The following is a 20,000-nucleotide window of genomic DNA, read 5'->3' as shown; positions in this document are numbered from 1 at the left end:
AGTTTTCCAAAATTAGCTCGATGAAAGTCAGGTACTTTTTTTTTTACTTACATTTGTGAGCATTTTACTTGTTTTGACAGTGAATGTAATCGCCCGGTGGTCACTGGTGCTGAATTCGGAACCAACTTCTACATTAGAAATTATATTTTCATTTTTTTTTATATACCATGTGGGCTTTTCACGGGAATTTATGGGCTAAAGGGGATACTTTTTAGGGTACCTCCTATCTTAAAGCCCACCCGCTAGGAAACCGTTGCCCCGAGTGAGGAAGCCCAACCTACACTCAGACCGTGGACAGGATTCGAACCCGTGCGCTTGGAGACCTCTAGGATCCCAAAGCACTCATGGTTCCACTGTACCACGGCGCCCCTAATTTGTTGTTAAAATAAGGTCTAAGATATTATCACCTCTTGTTGGATGTTGTACGAGTTGATCAAGACCACTTTCTAAAAGATTATTATACAAATTTTGTCCCGAGTGTGAATTTAAAGGATCGCCCCATCTGTTAACGGCAAGATTAAAATCTCCAACAATTATGGTTTTATTTTCTGAACAAATTTTGGCTATTTGTTCATATAGTTTGTTGTCAGCTTCCTGTAGTTGTCCTGGAGGTCGGTAAATGACACCAATTACTAATTTTCGCGGTTTAGAGCTAAGTTGAACGTATGAGACATCAATATTATTTAGTAGTAGTAGTAGTAGGAGGAGGCATAGTATTAATAATAGTAGTAGTAGCAGTAATAGTAATAATAGTAGTAGTAGTAGTAGTAGTAGTAGTAGTTGTATTATTATTATTATTATTATTAGTAGTAGTAGTAGTAGTAGTAGCAGTAGCAGTCGTAGTAGTAGTACATATTATTATTATTATTATTATTATTATTATTATTAGTAGTAGTAGTAGTAGTAGTAGTAGTAGTAGTAGCAGTAGTAGTAGTAGTAGTAGAAGTGGTGCAATATTATTATTATTATTATTATTATTATTATTATTATTATTATTAGTAGTAGTAGTAGTAGTAGTAGTAGTAGTAGTAAAGCAATAGCAGTAGTAGTAGTAGGAGTAGTAAAAGCAATAGTAGTAGTAGTAGTAGTAGTAGTAGTAGTGGTAGGTATAGCTAGTATTAATAATAGTAGTAGTAGCAGTAATATTAGTATTAGTAGCAGTAATGGTTGCAGCAATAGCAGTGCAGCAGTAGTAGTAATAGTAGTAGTAGTAGTAGTAGTAGTAGTAGGAGGAGGAGGAGGAGAAGGAAGAGAAGGAGGAGGCATAGTATTAATAGTAGTAGTAGTAGTAGTAATGGTAGTAATAGTAGTAGTAGTAGCAGTAGTAGTAGTAGTAGTAGTAGTAGTAGTAGTAGTAGTTGATGATGTTGTTTTTGTTGTTGTTTTTGTTGTTGTTGTCGTTGTGTGTTTTGTGTATGCAATTGTTTTGGTGTGGTGCAGCAGCAGCAGCAGCAGTGTGGCAGCAGTGCAGCAGCAGCAGCAGCAGTTGGTTGCAGCAGCAGTGGTGGTTGTGGCAGTGGTGGTGTGGCAGCAGTGCAGCAGCAGCAGGTGCAGTTGCAGCAGCAGCAGCAGTGGTGCAGTGGTGCAGCAGCAGCAGTGGCAGTAGCAGCAGCAGCAGTGGTTGTGGTGCAGCAGTAGTTGGTGGTAGTGCAGTGGTAGTAGTAGCAGTGGTTGTAGTGTAGTGTAGTAGTAGTAGTAGTAGTAGTAGTAGTAGTAGTAACAGCAGTAGTAGAACCAGTAGCAGCAACAGCATGAGTATAAGCAGCAGTATCAACAGAAGCAGCTGCTGCTGGGCTCTCTCTCTCTCTCTCTCTCTCTCTCTCTCTCTCTCTCTCTCTCTCTCTCTCTCTCTCTCTCTCTCTCTCTCTCTCTCTTCCCCTAATTCCCTGCTCGAAACACACACACACACACACACACACACACACACACACACACACACACAGTGGTTAGAGCGCTGGCTTCACAAGCCAGATAACCGGGGTTCGATTCCCGGCCGGGTGGAGATATTTGGGTGTGTCTCCTCACGTGTAGCCCCTGTTCACCTAGCAGTGAGTAGGTACGGGATGTAAATCGAGGAGTTGTGACCTTGTTGTCCCGGTGTGTGGTGTGTGCCTGGTCTCAGACCTATCCCAAGATCGGAAATAATGAGCTCTGAGCTCGCTCCGTAGGGTAACGTCTGGCTGTCTCGTCAGAGACTGCAGCAGACCAAACAGTGAATACACACACACACACACACACACACACACACACACACAGAAAGAGAGAGAGAGAGAGAGAGAGAGAGAGAGAGAGAGAGATTCGAACGAGGTTTCTCCTCATTTGAACTTCTTATATAACAAAAGTTAGTAAATTAATACGAAGGAAGTTAAGTCTCCTCCTCCTCCTCCTCCTCCTCCTCCTCCTCCTCCTCCTCCTTTTCTTTACCATCATCACGTAATACTTGGGAGCGGAGAGCGGAGAGTGCAAGCGGAGAGCGAAGAGCGGGGAGTGGGAGCGGAGAGCGGAGAGTAGGGAGCGGAGAGCACAAGTACACAGAGGGAGCCCTAGGTGAGGTGCGAGTGGAGAATAATAAAAAAAAAAAAAAAAAAAAAAATAGCGGAGCTAGCGGAGGAGCGGACTACATGAGCGGAGAATGAGAAAAAATAAAGAGCGCAAGCAGAAGAGTGGACTCTGATTTTGAAGCGTCCGCTCTTATTTCCAACTTTTGACACTCGTGCTTCCCCGCTTGCGATTTGGAAGTTCGCTCAGAGCGGAGGAGTGGAAATAAGAGCGTTCTTGCCCACCTCTGCTTGATTGATCTCTCAGCATGGTTTTACGAAGGGAAAGTCAAGCCTTATAAACTTGCTAAGTTTTATACTAGGTAGTAGAGTTTTGAGGTGGCAGATAATAGTGATAGTATGACAGCGTATACGTAGATTTGAATAAAAGTTTTGATAAGGCACCACATCAGAGGCTCTTGAGTAAGATTTGGGCGCATGGGATAGAGGGATAAATAATAGGCTGGATTAAGTCATGGTTAGGCAATAAGCTGCAGAAAGTTGTAATAAACGGCTCTAAAACCGTGTATGGCCAAGTAATTAGTGGGGTGCCACATGGATAAGTTTTAGGGCCATTGTTATTTTCAATATATATATATATATATATATATATATATATATATATATATATATATATATATATATATATATTAATGATTTGAATAATAAAATTAGTAGTGATATTAGTAAATTTACCGATGACAAAACGATAGGTAGATCAATTAGGTCAGATATGGATGCCATCACCTTACAGGCAGATTTAGATGGGATGAGTGAATGGACAGACAGATGGCAAATGCAGATTAACATTAACAAATGCAAAGTACTTAGTGTAGGTAAAGGAAATAAAAATTTAAGGGCTATAGTTAGATCCGATCTCAGTCTAAGAAAGCAATGCACAGAGGCAAGGAAAAAACCAAGTAGGTTACTAGGATTAATTTTAGTAATGTTAAAACGAGAAATTCCGAAGTAATATCAAGGTTATGATTGTTTCCGATCTCAGTCTAAGAAAGCAATGCATAGAGGTTAGAAATAAAACAAATAGGGTGTTAGGATTAATTTTTAGGAGTGTAAAAAGGAGAAATCCTGAAGCAATATTAGTTATATTTGGCGCTGATCAGACCGCATCTTGATTATACTGTACAGTTCTGGTCCTCATATAATAGGAAGGATGTAGACAGTGGCGAACTTAACCATTTGGGGGCTCCTGCATCCATCGCTTTAATACAGAAGTCATCAACAGAGCATTTTGGGGTGACCCAAAGAGGCGTATTACGCTCCGCTGCTGGATATAGGTCTGTCAGTCATTGCAAAGGAGAATGTCTAAAAACATACAAGGGATGAGGGATATTCCATACGAAGCGAGATTGAAGATCTAAAGTTGTATTCCTTAGAGAGATGTAGGTTAAGAGGAGACATGACAGAAAATTTAAGTGGTATAGGGTTTAAAACAAAGGGGACATGAGTAAAGTTCTTAGAATCAGTTGCCATGATTGAACTATGAATGATAGGTTCAAGCTTGAGAAATTAAGGTTTAAGAAAGAAATGGTAAGGAACTCGTTATCAGAGTCGTTGATGAATGGAACGGACTCAGTAATCATGCTGTTAGTGCTGAGTCAATAGAGAACTTTAAAAGATTAGACAAATTAATGAATGAGAATGATAAATGGATTTAGGTAGTTTTGTTTACACAGAGACTACCACGGGTAGGCCTGACGGCCTCTTGCAGCTTCCCTAATTAGTAATTTTCTTATGTTCTTATGTTTTTATTTTGAAATTTGCTCGCTTTCCTGCCTGTCCTGTGTATCTTCCTGGATGTCAAGGGCTTCAAGAAATAAACGTTTAGAATTTCAATAATTTCTTTCTCAGAACTAACTCTCTATGAGATGTACTGTGGACCTGCTGATAATTCATTCTTCGTTCTTTATCTCTTGGTATCGGTTTTCTGTCTAACTATTTGTATTTTGTAATTGTCTATCTTTTCCGTCAATTTTTTAGCTGTTCTAATCAAGGAATATACAGAGAGGAAGTGTGTTGTGGGTTAAAGTTTGAGGGATAGCGACGGTGCTGCCATCTGTTAGAAGCGAGTACTTTCATAGAAAACGTTTTCAGGAGTAACTTAAGAAGATTTCTCCCATGCTTTTCCCCCACTCCCAATTTTTCCATGCATTCTCTTGTGGTTATGAACTTATAAGGCAAATAAAACACACACACACGTGTAGCCCCTGTTCACCTAACAGTGAGTAGGTACGGGATGTAAATCGAGGAGTTGTGACCTTGTTGTCCCGGTGTGTGGTGTGTGCCTGGTCTCAGCCCTATCCAAATTTCGGAAATAATGAGCTCTGAGCTCGCTCCGTAGGGTAACGTCTGGCTGTCTCGTCAGAGACTGCAGCAGATCAAACAGTGAAACACACACACACACCGCGTAGTGTAGTGGTTAGCATGCTCGACTCACAATGGAGAGGCCCGGGTTCGTGTCCCGGCACGGCGAGACAAATGGGCAAGCCTCTTAATGTGTGGCCCCTGTTCACCTAGCAGTAAATAGGTACGGGATGTAACTCGAGGGGTTGTGGCCTCGCTTTCCCAGTGTGTGGAGTGTATTGTGGTCTCAGTCCTACCCGAAAATCGGTCTATGAGCTTTGAGCTCGCTCCGTAATGGGGAAGACTGGCTGGGTGACCAGCAGGCGACCGAGGTGAATTACACACACACACACACACACACACACACACACACACACACACACACACACACACACACATGCGTTTTTTGCCCGCCTCCGCCTGAGCCACATCACACTTGTGATACCCACACAGGACTATCCCAGGGCTCATAAGGATAAGCAGGTTGCCAAGAAGGGTAGACGCCTGAGGCCGCCAGGAGGGTGGGTAGGTCGAGTGTTGTGATGGCCAGGGTGGAGAGCCAGGAGCGTAGTCCAGTATGTTGAGTGGAAGCATGGGCATTGAAGCAGGAAATGTTCCATGGCCTGAGAGGTAGTCTTACACCAGAGGCAGAAGGGGTCACGAGACAGACATAGGCGGTGCAAGTGAGCACTGAGCGTGGTGTGGCCCAGGCAGAGGTGGTTGATGGCTTATGTGCCTTGCACTCCTTCCCGTGACTGACTGACTGTTTGAATCTTGTAACGGTACTCATCCTTCCCCGCTGATGGACCCCCCCCATCCCTCACCCCTTTACTACCTGTGACCAGCGCACCATCTGTTAGAAGCTAAGCTCCCTAATTAATTCCTCCAGTTCGTTCATTGAACCCATATATCCTTATAGATATAGAATCCTTGGTTCTAATCAATCTATTGATATTGAAGTCATTAGTTCTCTTCGCCTGCCTGCTTTCGGTCTCTGATATAAATTTTTCAATATGTACGTAGTGTCTTAGCTTATCAGTCATTTTTACTATTGGACTTTGTGAATTATTCTCTGTGTCCTGTATGAATTACTAGGCTTCATAATCTGTTGATATTTTTTTTATTGATCACATTTCGTTCTTCATACTCAAAGCTTTAGTAACTTATAATTATTTCTTTTAACCATACTATAGTTTTACTTTTTATATCAATACCTTAACCTATAATCGTTGTTGTTTTAACCCATTCAGTACTGAAACACATTTGTACCTTGAGATTAGACTATTTATTGACATTAGGAAGGGTCTATGTAGGTCAAAAGATTAATAATGGCCACAGATTTTACTATTTTCATCCCCCTAGATAAGTTTCTGAAGCTATATAAAATCACCAAATACCTTGGCAGAATTAATACAGCTGCAAATGCGTCATGGTACTGAAGGGGTTATAGATATTGTAGCGGCGCCATATATGACCACGATGTTACTGGACCATAAAACTAAATCAAACAATCAATTTGACGTTCCAAAAACATGAGATTCTCCAAAAGCGAGATTCTCTTTTTAATTCTAGCGTTTTTCTTTCGGTACTGTGGTTTGTGATGCGTGAGTGTGTGTATTGCAAAGTATGCTCTCTCTTTACAGGTTGTGTTCAGCGAATTCTAGGTTTCAGTGCGATCCACGTGGCTGTGTCATACTGCCCCAATCATCAAAGTTTGGTGAATGCCATCGTGTCCTCTGGAGCAGCAATATCCCTCCTGATGTCAGCATCATTTATATTTTACCTCAATAAGACGTACAGTTTCAGAGGAGCTACTCTAATGTTTTCTGGACTTTGTTTAAACATGTGTGTTGCTGCAATGGTATTTCACCCTGTTGAATGGCACATGGATTCCCCTTACTTCAATTTTGGGAAAACCAGCGTAAATGATCAAGCACTTTCCTCTGGCAAGACAGGAAAACTGTGTATTCTCAGGAACATATTGAAGGGTGCTGGCAACACTCTGCATCTTATCACATCTCCTCATGCTGTCCTCCTAAGTATCATAGTGAGCTTCAATATTGGCATCTTCGTAAATATATGGACTTTCCTGCCATTTGTGATGTGGGAAGAAGGTTACACACTCGATGAGATGTCGTTCTCTCTGTCATTGGCTGCGGGATGTAACCTGGGAGGCAGACTGGCCTCCATACTCCTTGCATTGTGTATAAAGGGGAAATGTGTCGCGATGTACATCTCGTCATCAGTGCTCTCAGTGGGTACTCTTATTGGTATGTATCATTACTCCAAACTAAGAACAACTAAACCATGTTGAAGCTATTGTTCCTTTTTAATAATGTCTCATCAAAAGTAACATAGCCAGTCCCTTTTTAGAGATGGGACTATAAATGTCCCTAGGTTGGACGGCTCTCTTGGTATCGATCATAAATGTCTTGACATCTCCCACAACTTTTCCTTCATTAACTTCTGCAAGATTCGTGATCTTAGATCTAATCTGTAGAACACCACATCTTTTCATTAAACCTCAATTTAATTTCCTCACCGAAACACAGGTGTCTGGGTCATCTGACATTAGGCCCTTTTCTGTTCCTTCCTAACTTCTCTATCCTCATATATGTTCCAAATCTGGATGTTGCGTTTATGCGCACCATAACTTGATTTGCTCTTCTGAGTTTTCTACCATCTGGCTTTGACTCAAAAGTCACATTCTAAATTTATCTGGGCTTTCTGACTCTTCCTTAACTTCTCTGAATATAAAAAATTCTTTGACTATTTAACTACCAAATTGGAACACCTTCTGTCCCTCTATCCCTTTCTGGAGATCTCCATCCTTGGAGATTTCAATGTTCACCACCAACTTTGGCTTTCCTCTCTCTTGACTGACCATCCTAGTGAGCTAGCCTTCAACTTTGCTATCCTCCATGATATAGAATAGAGGAACCTTAGTCGTATTCCTGACCATCTTGGAGATACGCCAAGCATCTTTTTTACCTTATCCTTACCTCTCATTCTTCCACTTAAGCTGTTACCCTAACTTCTCCGTTGGGCTCCTCCAACCACAATTTTATATCAGTATCTTGTCCTATTTTTCCAATTCCCAAAAGCGGAGGTGCCTCTTGTGTTTTACCTTCAACAGTTTGAGGGATCTGAGGCTATACTATGTTGATTTCCCCTGGAATTATTAAGATTTCCCTACCAAAGATCAGTCAATCTCTGTGTGCTGGAACCATAACAGAGGTGATAATGTCTGGCATGGAGGCGTACATTCCTCACTTTTTTCAGCCTAAACATTCCAAACCTTGGTTTCACACACAGCCTGTTCTCATTCTATACATGATGGAGAGGTTGCCCACAAATGGTACTTGAGCCTTCCATCACCTGAATCTCATGCACTTTATGTTTCTGCCTGGAATCGTGCCAAGTCTGTTCTTTAACTTGCCAAACACTTCTTCATTAATAAAAAAAAAAAAAAAAAAAAATCTTTCAAAATTTAACTCCCCTCGAGTTTCTCGCATCTGGCCAAAAACATCTCAAATAACTTAACTTCATCTTTTGCTTCTTTATTTCATACTGATGGCACCAATGCCATCACATCTATCTCTAAAGCTGAACTCTTCTTTCAAACCTTTGTTAATAACTCTACCTTGGATGATTCTGGGCTTGCCCCAACTTCTCCTCCCTCTCACTATTTCAGTTAAAATCAGTTAGAGTTCTTTGTAAATTTGTTTTCCATGCCCTAGCTGTCCTAAACCTTCAGAAGGCTTCTGGGCCTGATGGGGTCCCCTTCCTATTGTTTAAAAAAACTGCTCCTCCATGCTTGCATTTGCCTGGCCAAACTCTTCCAACTCTGCTTAACGACTTTTACCTTTCCTTCTTGCTGGAAGTTTGTCTATATTCAGCCTGCTCCCAAAAAGGGTGACTGTTGTGATCCCTCAAACTATCAGCCTATATCTTTAATCTTTTGCTTATCTAAAGTGTTCGAATCTATCTTTAATAGGAGGATTCTTAAACTTTTGTTACTTCATAATCTTCTATCTGATCACCGGTATGGTTTCCGTCAAGGCCCCTCTACTGGTGATCTTCTGGCTTTTCTTACTAAGTCTTGGTCATCCTCTTTTAGAGATTTCAATGAAACTTGCTATTGCGTTAGACATCAGGAGCTTTTGACAAAGTCTGGCACAAAGCTTTGATCTCAAAATATCCCTCCTACGGTTTCTCTCTTTCTTTCTATAAATCAAGTTTCCTCTTCGACTGTTCTATTGCTGTTGTGGTTGACGGCCACTGACTGTTCATCTCCTAAATCTGTTAACAGTGGTGCTCCTCAGGGTTCTGTCTTGTCACCTGTCCTCTTCTTATTATTCATTAATAATCTTTTAAACCAAACTTCTTGCTGTATCCATTCCTTTGCTGAAGATACCACTCTACACTTTTCCACGTCTTTACAGAGACGTCCACCCCTTCAGGAAGTTAACATATCACGCAGGCAAGCCACAGAACCCCTGACTTACGGTCTTTCTAAGATTTTTTATTGAGGCAGAGAAAACTTAGAGTAGTTTTTAGTGTCTCAAAAACTCAATTCCTCCATCTACCAACTCGATACAACCATCCAGACAACTATCTCCTCTATTTCAATGACGCTCAACTTGTCCCCTCAGCTATCTTCTACACTGAATATCTTTGGTCCATCTCTTATAATCTAAACTGGTAATTTCATATCTCATCTCTTGCTAAAACAGCTTTTGTCATATTTGACGTTATGAGGCGCCTCCGCCATTTTTTCTCCCCGCCCTCAACTGGTAACTCTGTAGGACCTCATCCATCCATGTATAGAGTATTTTTCGCATGTGCGGAGGGTTCTACTCACAGATTTATTAGATACGAGTGGAATCAAAAGTTTTTTGTCTATCAAATCATCTCGTCTGCTAGACTGTCTTCAGCCTCTTTCTCATCGCTTGAATGATACATCTCATGCTATCTCGTACCGCTATTTTCATGCTAACTGCTCTTGTAAGCTTGCTAACTGATGCCTCCCTTGTAGAAGGCTTTCTTCTTCTCACCAGTATTCTGTCCAACTCACTAATGTTAAGAGATAACCAGTACTCTTGATCACTCATATCGTTCTCTGTTAAACTCCCTGCCTGTGTCTGTATATCCAACTTCATATGATTTGACTTCATTTAAGAGGTGGGTTTCAAGACATTTATCTTTTTTTTTCCGTATTATCTTGCCCTTGGCTAGCTATCCTCTCTTACATAAAAAGTCCATCCATACATACATATATCAATTCAAGCACTTATCCATCTAGCAACCTTTCTATCCATCTAACCATCCAATTGTTCACACCATCCATCAACACATCCACCCATCCATTCCTACATCTACGTACTCATCACCCCTCCATTCCAGTCAGCCATCCATTTTTCCTTGCGTCCATCCATCTATCCATCCATTCAAATAATTACTCACTCATCTCTCCGTTTATTTATCTAGCCATCCATGCTCTTTCTTTTAGGGAAGCTCTACTACATTTACTCTGTAATACATTAATACTTCAGCACTTTCCCACTTTTGGAGCGGAAACAAAGAAAACATAATGAAAATTCATGGTTCGATGACATTATTGATTCAGAATTAGTTCAGCGCTACGTCAGAGACTGGGAAAACTGTTAAAGTTCTTGTTTTGGTCTTGGTTAGTTGTGCTCACTACACACAATTATAACAGTAGTAACATCAACAGTAATGATGGTGATAATAATGATAGTTACATGACGATAATAATAATGATGATGATGATAATGATAGAAATAATAACAATAATAATAATAATAATAATAATAATAATAATAATAATAATAATAATAATAAAAATAAAAATAATAATAATAATGTTAATGATGAAATAATAACTAATAATAATAATAATGATAATAATAATAGTAATAATAATTCACATCTTTATTTTCAACAGCGTTTGCATTAACGAGAAACTTATGGAAGATAATAAACTTAGCCGTGTGTATATTTGGTGGTGGAATCTCGTTTTCTTTGAACACGATGATCATCATTGAAATAATGGGCACAGACATGCTGCTGCCGGTAATAGGGTTGTGCGGCATGATCAGCGCTGTGTGGCACCTTGCTATGGGGCCTCTGCAAGGTGAGCAACGCATCAACACTCCTGCGTGGCGTGAATGTTGCTTTTTGTGATGTGAGAGTTGGCAACACATACTCATGCATGCTGGGTAGTAGCATCAATTGAGTAACTAATGGGTTCCTTCCTTGCTTCCTTACTGCACCCCTTTGACTTTTGTCACCCTCCGAAGTACCCCCGTCACCTGTTTGTGTATCCCATAATGATATGACTCCTCTCTCTCTCTCTCTCTCTCTCTCTGCTTGTTATATCAGAGCAGCACTTGCCATTGGTTCTCACAGTTGTCCTAAGGGAGCATCTCATGGGAAACTGTTATCAATTTTCATTCATCATTTTATGCCATTTTCATAAAGTTAATGTGTTAATCTAACATAAGAAAGATCTCCTGGGCATTGAAAGTCGTCCCTTTACCTTTAAATCCACTTTTAAAGGGACAGAAACATGTGCGTCAGCCGTTTAAATGTCTCTTGGAGAGAGAGAGAGAGAGAGAGAGAGAGAGAGAGAGAGAGAGAGAGAGAGAGAAATCGCGGTGTTTTCGTCTTTTTCCGAATTTTTTTTTAATTTTTTTTATTATTTGTTTTAGGTTTAGTTTACTTACCGCCATTAAGAAAACATTTTCTTTTAACTTTGAAGGTAGAAGAACCGAGACTTGAGGGTAACACATTTTATCAACAAAGACGTGTAGTAAAGTAAGTGAACCATAGTTATTCAGTGAAAATTCTATATTTTCTATCTTTTTCGATATGCCACTGAAGATCTTAGCATAGAAACGAAGAATAAAGAAGCTTCTCTTGTCTGTAGAGGCACGGAAAGTGTAGAGAAGACCAATTAGCGGTAAAGGCCAGAAATGTATTACCCTCATCATCTGAAATACTTAAGCTAGTACAACCATTTTTTATAAGGATTAGATGGCCCATGACAGGGGTGATATGAGCAAAAATTTCATCCAGACATGTCCACTAGGTTTTGAGATATGAATTAATATGTAAAGTTTTTCTTTAAAGCTAATTTTCCGCAAACTTGCTTTTTTACGTACTTAACCGTTAACTACTCCTTTATTTTGTTTTCCAAAGTGCACAGTTTTACTTGAAACGTATTATTCAACCATTTTTTTTATAACTTTGACTTTTTAGAATTTGAGTTTAGGAATGTAAAGTATTTTATTTTAATTTTCCAAAAAAATCTAAGTTTTTAATTGAAAAAAAGACATTTAAAATTCTAAAAAGTCAAAAGTTTTAGAAAATTGGTTGAATAATGCGTTTTAAGTAAAACACCACATTTTGGCTAGTATCTAAATATTGGTGTGGGAGTTCCTGTGTCGCTACTTCCTACATGTAATTGTTCTTCAGACATAATGTATTTTAAACAACTAACTGATCTGTTTCCTGCAGGTGTGGTTACTGACACGTACGGGAGCTACAACGCCGGATTGTTCTTTCTGGCTGGTCTTCACATCTTCAGCCTCTTGCTGTGGGTTCTTATGCCCATTGCAGATACTTATTGCCAAAGGCGTCCCAGTCATGCACATCACCAAGAACACCATTTTTCCCTAAAGCAGCTTGAGCATGCAGCAGCAGCACCAGCACCAGCAGCAGCAGCAGCAGCAGCAGCAGCAGCAGCAGCAGCAGCAGCAGCAACAACAACAACAACAACAACAACAACAACAACAACAACAACAACAACAACAACAACAACAACAACAACAACAACGAGAGAAAATTTCTCCCTTTTACACCGAGCAGAAACATGCCCTGCTGGATATGCCTCTGTGGTGCATTAAAAGAAAACACACACACACACACACACACACACACACACACACACACACACACATATGCGGCGTAATATATTGCTTAGCACACTCGGTTCACAACCAAGGTTCGAGTCCCAGGCAAGACAAATGGGTGAGCTTCTTAAAACATATAGCCCTTGTTCATCTTGTAGCAAGTAGGTCCGGGATGTAAATCAAGGGATTGTGACCTCGCTGTTCCAGTGTGTGGTGTCTCAGTCCTACCCGAAGATCGGTCAGTATGTGCTGTGAACTCTTTCCTTAGGCTTAGGGGAAAGACTGGCTGGGTGTCCAGCAGACATCCGAGGTAATCACACACACACACACACACACACACACACACACACACACACACACACACACACACACACACACACACACACACACACACACACACACACACACACTTGTACGTCATGTAAATACGCTGTATAATGAATATTCACCTGATAGAATTATGACACCTGTAAATGTATACCATACTTTTATTTATCGTTTTGACTTTGTTAGTCGTATGAATGACGCTTTCCTAAGGGTAAGCTCTGCGCAATGCACTCATTGAAGAAGACACTGTATGAAGTGAAGGCACGACAGTCAAACAGGATTGAGAGACGCACTCACTTATCTATACAAAAGACTGTGATGATCCTGTTTTGAAGACGAATATCCTTCATTCAGGGGAACAGGCAGGACATTTAGGTTCATTATGTGAACAAAATATTAAATCCATATCACAGATTCTGTAATGGTTATGAATCACTTGATTAATTTTTACTCCTAACCTTGAGAAAGCAATAGCTGATCCCTTCGCTGTACTATTCCGTCCCTTGTCTACTTCATCTTGCAGCAAGCAGGTCCGGGATGTAAATCAAGGGATTGTGACCTCGCGACGCTCCGCACTTCGCTTCGTGACGGTGAACTCCGAAACCGTAAAAGCTGATGTGGGAACCTCGGCTAACACACCTGGACAGACACACGCCAGCTCCAGCACCCAGTCGCATCTCCAGTCTCCAGCTGCTGTATCCTACAACCCTGTACTACGAAGCTGTAGTAAATTCCACATTGCTGACGTGTATTATTACTCACCACATGGCGCAGTGAGTAGGATCATGGAGACAAGAGGACAAGCGACGGCAGCGCAGACGCTGGACAAGCTGACGGCGCTAATCGAAGCTCAACAGGAGCAAGCTAGCGAGGACCGACGACTGCTACGGGAACAGAACGCCACCATACAGCAGTTGATGTCCCAGGTACTGGTGCCTCGTTCGAATGATGCGACAGATGGCGACGCCACTACCCCGCAGCCAGCGCCACGACGCCACGTCAGTCGACCACACGCACAACCGCCACACAAGCTCTCTCCTGACTCATCTCTACGTGAATTCAAGGTATGGCGTAGTGCGTGGTCCGACTATGAGGAGCTTCTACAGCTTCATGACCAGCCGGTGCGGACGCAGTTGGCGCACTTCCGCTCGTGCCTCACCCCTGAGATGCGTGGGACGTTGGCGCACGCTGTCGGGATTGCAGAGGACGACAACAACACGCCAGTCGGTGATATCCTCGTCCTCGTCCATGCACACTTCCAAAGGCAGCGCAACGTGACCTTGCGTCGTGTGAAGTTCGAGGAACGCCGCCAGGGTACCGGTGAGTCGTTTGATGATTTTTACGTCTCCCTTAAAGAGCTAGCTGACGATGCTGAGCTCTGTGACGAGTGCTTAGACTCGCGTTTGGTTACTCGCATCACCTCTGGGGTTGCAAATCAGTCCCTACGGAGGAAGTTACTGGCCATTGATCCACCTCCAGACCTTCCTGATGTTCTACGACTGTGCCGCAGTGAAGAATCTGCCATGAAGACCGAGACTGACCTTGACAATGCTGGGAACGTTGTAAAACGGATCTCCACCAACAAGCGCCGCCCTCGGAGTGCTTCACGTGGTCGTCAGATGGGTGCAACGAGGTGCACAGGCTGTGGAGGTTCACCGCACCCGCAAGGGCGTCTCAAGCAGTGCAAAGCATGGGGTAAGCAGTGTAGCAACTGTGGTATTACAGGACATTTTAACAGTGTGTTCCAGGAGGCGCGCAGGCGACAGCACGGGTGAGTCCGCTCATGCTCCGAGCAGAAAAACCGCCCGCAGTTTACGCGTTCGAGACATGCATCTCACAGCACCGGAACGTCGAGCTCCGAAGGTGTTCATCCGAGTCTCCAGCTCGGAGGTCCCAGTTGCTGCCCACTGCAAGCTTCAGTTTACACCTGACACCGGAGCTGAGGTGACTGCCATTGGCTTGCGGCAACTTCACCTTCTGGGCCTCAGTGAAGGCAATCTTTCCAGGTGCCAGGAGGAGGTGACGACAGCTGGTAAGAAGCGTCTGAATAATGCTGGGAAGTTTAGGGCTACCTTGACCCTTGGCACAGCTGTGGTTGACACCAATATCAATGTGTTCCGTGATATTGATGACGCTCTACTTTCTTGGTACGACGCCCGTGATTTGCGCATCATCCATGCCACTTACCCCACCAGATATCATCAGTGAGCTGCAGTTCTACAGCTTCAGTCGATGCTGAAGAACAACAGATCGAGGAGGGGCTACAGACTCTCTTGCAAGAGTTTCCAGACGTACTGGTGGATCCTGACGACCTCGGTGACGGTGTGGTACTGAGCACCATGGTTGGACCGCCCATGGAGATCCACCTGCGACCTGACGCAACGCCCTTTGCTCGCCACACCCCTAACGCCATCCCACTAGCCTGGCAGGAGGACACAAAGGCCATGCTGGACAAGATGGTGAACCAAGGCATCATCGAACCAGTTGGCAACCAAGTTTCTGCGTGGTGTCACCCAATGGTCATCACACCTAAGAAGTCTGGGGGGAATTTGCATCACAGTTGACCTATCAAAACTAAACCAGCAAGTCCTACGGCCCGCACATCCGTTCCCATCACCTCGTTCTGCCGTGATGCAAGTCTCACATGGCGCGAAGTACTTCTCTACACTGGATGCTACGTGGGGTTATTGGCAGCTACCATTAGCAGAGGTATCACAGCCTTCATAACTTGGTTGGTTGCTGTGGTATGGGCGTTAAAGAAATGTAAGATGTACCTCCTTGGTCTTCCTCATTTCCAGATAGTTGTTGATCACAAGCCGTGAATGACCGCACCTTGGACACCATCGAGAACCCCAGAATCCAGCGACTGAAGGAGAAGACGGCATGTTACGCCTTTGCTGCAATATGGCGAAAAGGGCAGGATCACGCGTCCCTATTGACATCCCGTCCGTTTCGGATTTGGATGCAGAGTCAGAGCTCTCCTATTGTGTCCGTACCTGTGTAAAGGTCAGAACATGTGATTTGGGAGCATCCTCAGACCCCTTTACTGACCCAATCATCTCTGACTTCCGCAAAGCCGCTTGTGAGGATGATATTTATCAGCTCCTAATTTTTCATGTCTCCACAGGTTTCCCTGCTGACAAATTGGATGTTCCATCTTCTCTCTTGGGGCCGTATTTATAAAACTTTCGTTAGCGAGACATAAGTCATGACTTAAGCGATCGTAGCTATGATGCGACATAGGTGCAGGGATGCCAACCGCAACATAGTGGTGAAACTTATGGACAAACTAATCCAGTTACGATGATTTGAACAAATAAACATGTCTGAGGCTTTTTTGTATTAATAAGATTAACAATATGTGAAATTTATAAGATTAACAATATATGAAATTTAGGTATATGCGCAGGGATGCCAACCGCAACATAGTGGTGAAACTTATGGACTGAAACTAATCCAGTTATGATGATTTGAACAAGTAAACATATCTGAGGTTTTTTTTGTATTAATAAGATTAACAATATATGAAATTTAGGTATATTTGAAGGCGAACATAATCAATAGTAGTGTCTCTGTCCATTGACTCCACTTCACCCGATGTAAACAAACAACATATGACCCACGCACGTGTAGTCGCATATACTGCTACTTCGTTCGTTTTGTTGGTGGTTGCTACTGACATGATGGATGTACCACACCCACCATAGATGAGGAAACGAAGCAGCAACTGTTGTGTCAGCAAGCAATATGCACTGTTAACTTTCAACCTAGCAACCTTAAGTGACCCAACATCCTAAACTAACAATGTCACTTAAGATACATTGATTTGAAGAATAATTTCCAATGACCTAACTTATCCTAAACTAACAATGTCACTTAAGTAACCAGGACATCATCGGTATGAACAGTGAGGACCCAGAAATGACGGTGAACAGGAGAAGGAACACATGATCCCTCCTGAACATGAGGGACAAGTGGTCATGTGGTCAGTGCAAGAGATGCTGACCACATGGGGGGAAAGTGATGGCCCACCAACAGGTCGCCAGGATGGGCAGTGATGGCCGCTAACAGCAGGCCATGGTGGACATGATGGCCGTGTTCTCAAATGTGGTTTTTCAAGTGCAGCCAGACTCCAACTGCCCGCGGTGACGAAAACTCACCTTGTCTTGCCGCGCGCCACCGCACATTCCCCCAACTCTCGCGCAACATTCATTCCTCTACCACGCAGCTCATACATCACCTTTCCCACTATAAAGGGTAATATCAGTTAGAGCAATCATCTGAGCACACTAAAAAACACTCATTCACGCCTCAATCATGCTGCACAGAGAAGACAAGCGAAATAGCGGCGAAATGTAGCTGGTGGAGATCAATCCCACCGCCCGGACTAGGAAAATTCATCCCGCGCTCCTCGCCTCTCACAACACGCTCGCGCGCGCGCGCACATAGACACACACACACACACACACACACACACACACACACACACACACACACACACACACACACACACACACACTCTTACTATATTTCGTCATAATATTATAAACAAAACTTTTCTTCTTTTATTGCATTTTCATTTTTTTTTTTTTTTTTTTATGTTGGTAGGGGAACAACAGAGGAATACGAGAAAAATTAGGCTAGTAGTAATTATCATGCGAATATTTCTTTGTGTTTTGTCTTACTTTATTTAGTCACATTATATTTTTTATATTGTTACTGACCCGATTAAGTATCCATCTTTATATCTTACCTCACTTAAATTTGCTTAGCCTCATGTAAGTAGCCTTCCAAAGCCTACTGTAGCAGTATGTAGCCAATATGTAACCTAGTGGGAGGTGGAATAGGTCTTCTTGAAATTTTGTAGCCTATGTTTATTTGAAGTAAGTGACTTTTGTGTGAAATAACATGTGAACAAGAAAATAAAATTAACTACTATAACTTTAGGTCGCAAATCACTATGCTATTATTTTGATAACTGGGTCACTCCATCGTGATAAACGTTACGTTTGGAGACAACTTATTGAACTATTCTGAATTATATTACTAAAAGTGTGCAAGATATATGAATGGCTATTGTATGCTATGTTACCAATACTTCAGGCTACCTTATGCCACAGCCAGTTTGTTATTTGTTTTTATTTAGATTTTATATACATTTTCAAAAGTTACGTGAGGAACGTTACCGCGATGCTACTTCATCTGACTTTGCTTTTATAATTTAATATCTGAATCAGCTGGATCAATTAAGGAATGCTTCATATCAGTAACAGATGAACATATAAGTAATCTGCTATATCCATAAGATTTGGTTATTTCTAATAATTATTGTGCTACGAATGGAAATGTGACCATCATACAAGTTACCTGTAAAAGTGAGACGTTACTTGTGCGATTTTTATTGAAACCAGAAAATAAACGTTAAACATCCCAACTTCTGACACTGTCTCTGACTGCAACGTTATGTTGAGCTGTCTTCTTCCTCTTTTTAGTTGAATACTTAAGCCAGTACATAGCTACCTGGTATTAGTTCGGGAGCTGGTTCAACTTCGACAACGGTAGACTCCTTGTCTTGCTGTTTGTATTTATCTGATTGGTATGAAATTTTCACATATGACCAATTTTTTTTTTTTTTTTTTTTTGGGGGCCTATAGCGCCTGTAGATATACTTGAAGAGTATATGTTGGAAGCACTTTTCAGCTTCCGCCCATTAGTGGGGAAGGCAATTTTAGTTATAATGGTTCCCATATTAGGGCCCATATCACCACCCAAGCGCATCTTTTGTGTAATCACCTAGAAGCTGGGTATTATGGTGACATGTAAGTAACTTTAAACCACTCGACAAATGGCATAGCTTCAAAGCGGTATGTGGTGAGATTCGAACCTGCACGTTGATGTCTGCCAGATCCCACGCTCACCATCTTATCTACTACGCCTACGCCTCCTTTTACACATTGGTGACTTCCTGGAGCATGATAGGATGATAAGGCATGAGATCCCCTCATGCCTAGAAAATATTGTTCACTCGTAGGTGAGGGTGCCGAAGGCGCCATCGGCAGTGTCACGTCAATCTGCTGTTTTACGACCGAACTGGACACTTTCTGAGCGGTAATTAGTGTGATGAAGTGAGATAGGGACACTGAAATAATTATTACTCATCTGGTTCAGCTTCATACCTCTGTTTTAATTAAGGAATATACAAGAAGGATGTTGTAGTGTGGGTTAAAGTTTGGGGGACAGCGGCGGTGCTAGCGAACAGTTTCACAGAAAACGTTTTTAGGAGTAACTTATGAAGATTTCTCCCATGCTCCCCCATCCTACTCCACCTCCAATTTCTTCCCTCCATTCTCTCATATTTATGAACTTATAAGCAAAAAAAAAAAAAAAAAAAAAAAAAAAAATATATATATATATATATATATATATATATATATATATATATATATATATATATATATACATACAATACTCGACAAAAGTACGCGGCGACCATAAACACGCGACTAATTCATGGAGTAAAGGCACAATTACTTATGGAAAATTATACATTCAAAGCATTTCTACTCACTTAATATTTTGTAGGGTGTCCTTTGCGCATCAACACAGCCTTAAGACGACGTGAAAGGGATGCAGCAAGATTGTGAAGATGTGTGGAGGGGATATTAATCCAGGCGTCACGAATGGCTGCCTCCAACTTGGGTATTGTACTGACGTCCCGGCCCTGCAGATGTTGTTTGATAATGTACCACAAATTTTCTATTGGGTTTAAATTGGGACTGTTCCCTGGCCAGTCTTTTATAATGGACACACCACAGTCACTGAGCCAAGTTGTTATAGA

The 20,000-nt window shown here is 41.9% G+C and overlaps 1 protein-coding gene and 1 long non-coding RNA gene across 2 annotated transcripts in view; both read left to right on the top strand.

Moving 5' to 3' along the window:
• The window catches only part of LOC123505186 (monocarboxylate transporter 13-like), a 27,821-nt gene extending 19,757 nt beyond the window's left edge, over positions 1–8,064 (top strand). The window contains exons 5-6 of the mRNA XM_045256348.1: positions 6,542–7,168; positions 8,003–8,064. Coding sequence (XP_045112283.1) covers positions 6,542–7,168; positions 8,003–8,064 — 689 coding nt within the window. The remainder of the gene's footprint in view (positions 1–6,541; positions 7,169–8,002) is intronic.
• Positions 8,065–10,885: 2,821 nt separating this feature from the next.
• LOC123505090 lies at positions 10,886–13,594 on the top strand. Its single transcript, XR_006675049.1, has 2 exons — positions 10,886–11,055; positions 12,441–13,594. It is a non-coding gene; the product is annotated as an uncharacterized LOC123505090 (long non-coding RNA).
• Positions 13,595–20,000: the final 6,406 nt, after the last annotated feature.

Source organism: Portunus trituberculatus, chromosome 17, assembly GCF_017591435.1.
Source record: "Portunus trituberculatus isolate SZX2019 chromosome 17, ASM1759143v1, whole genome shotgun sequence".
Classification (NCBI taxonomy): Eukaryota; Metazoa; Arthropoda; class Malacostraca; order Decapoda; family Portunidae; genus Portunus; species Portunus trituberculatus.
The sequence above is the reverse complement of the archived record's forward strand: the minus strand, read 5'-3'. Positions and strand labels throughout refer to the sequence as shown.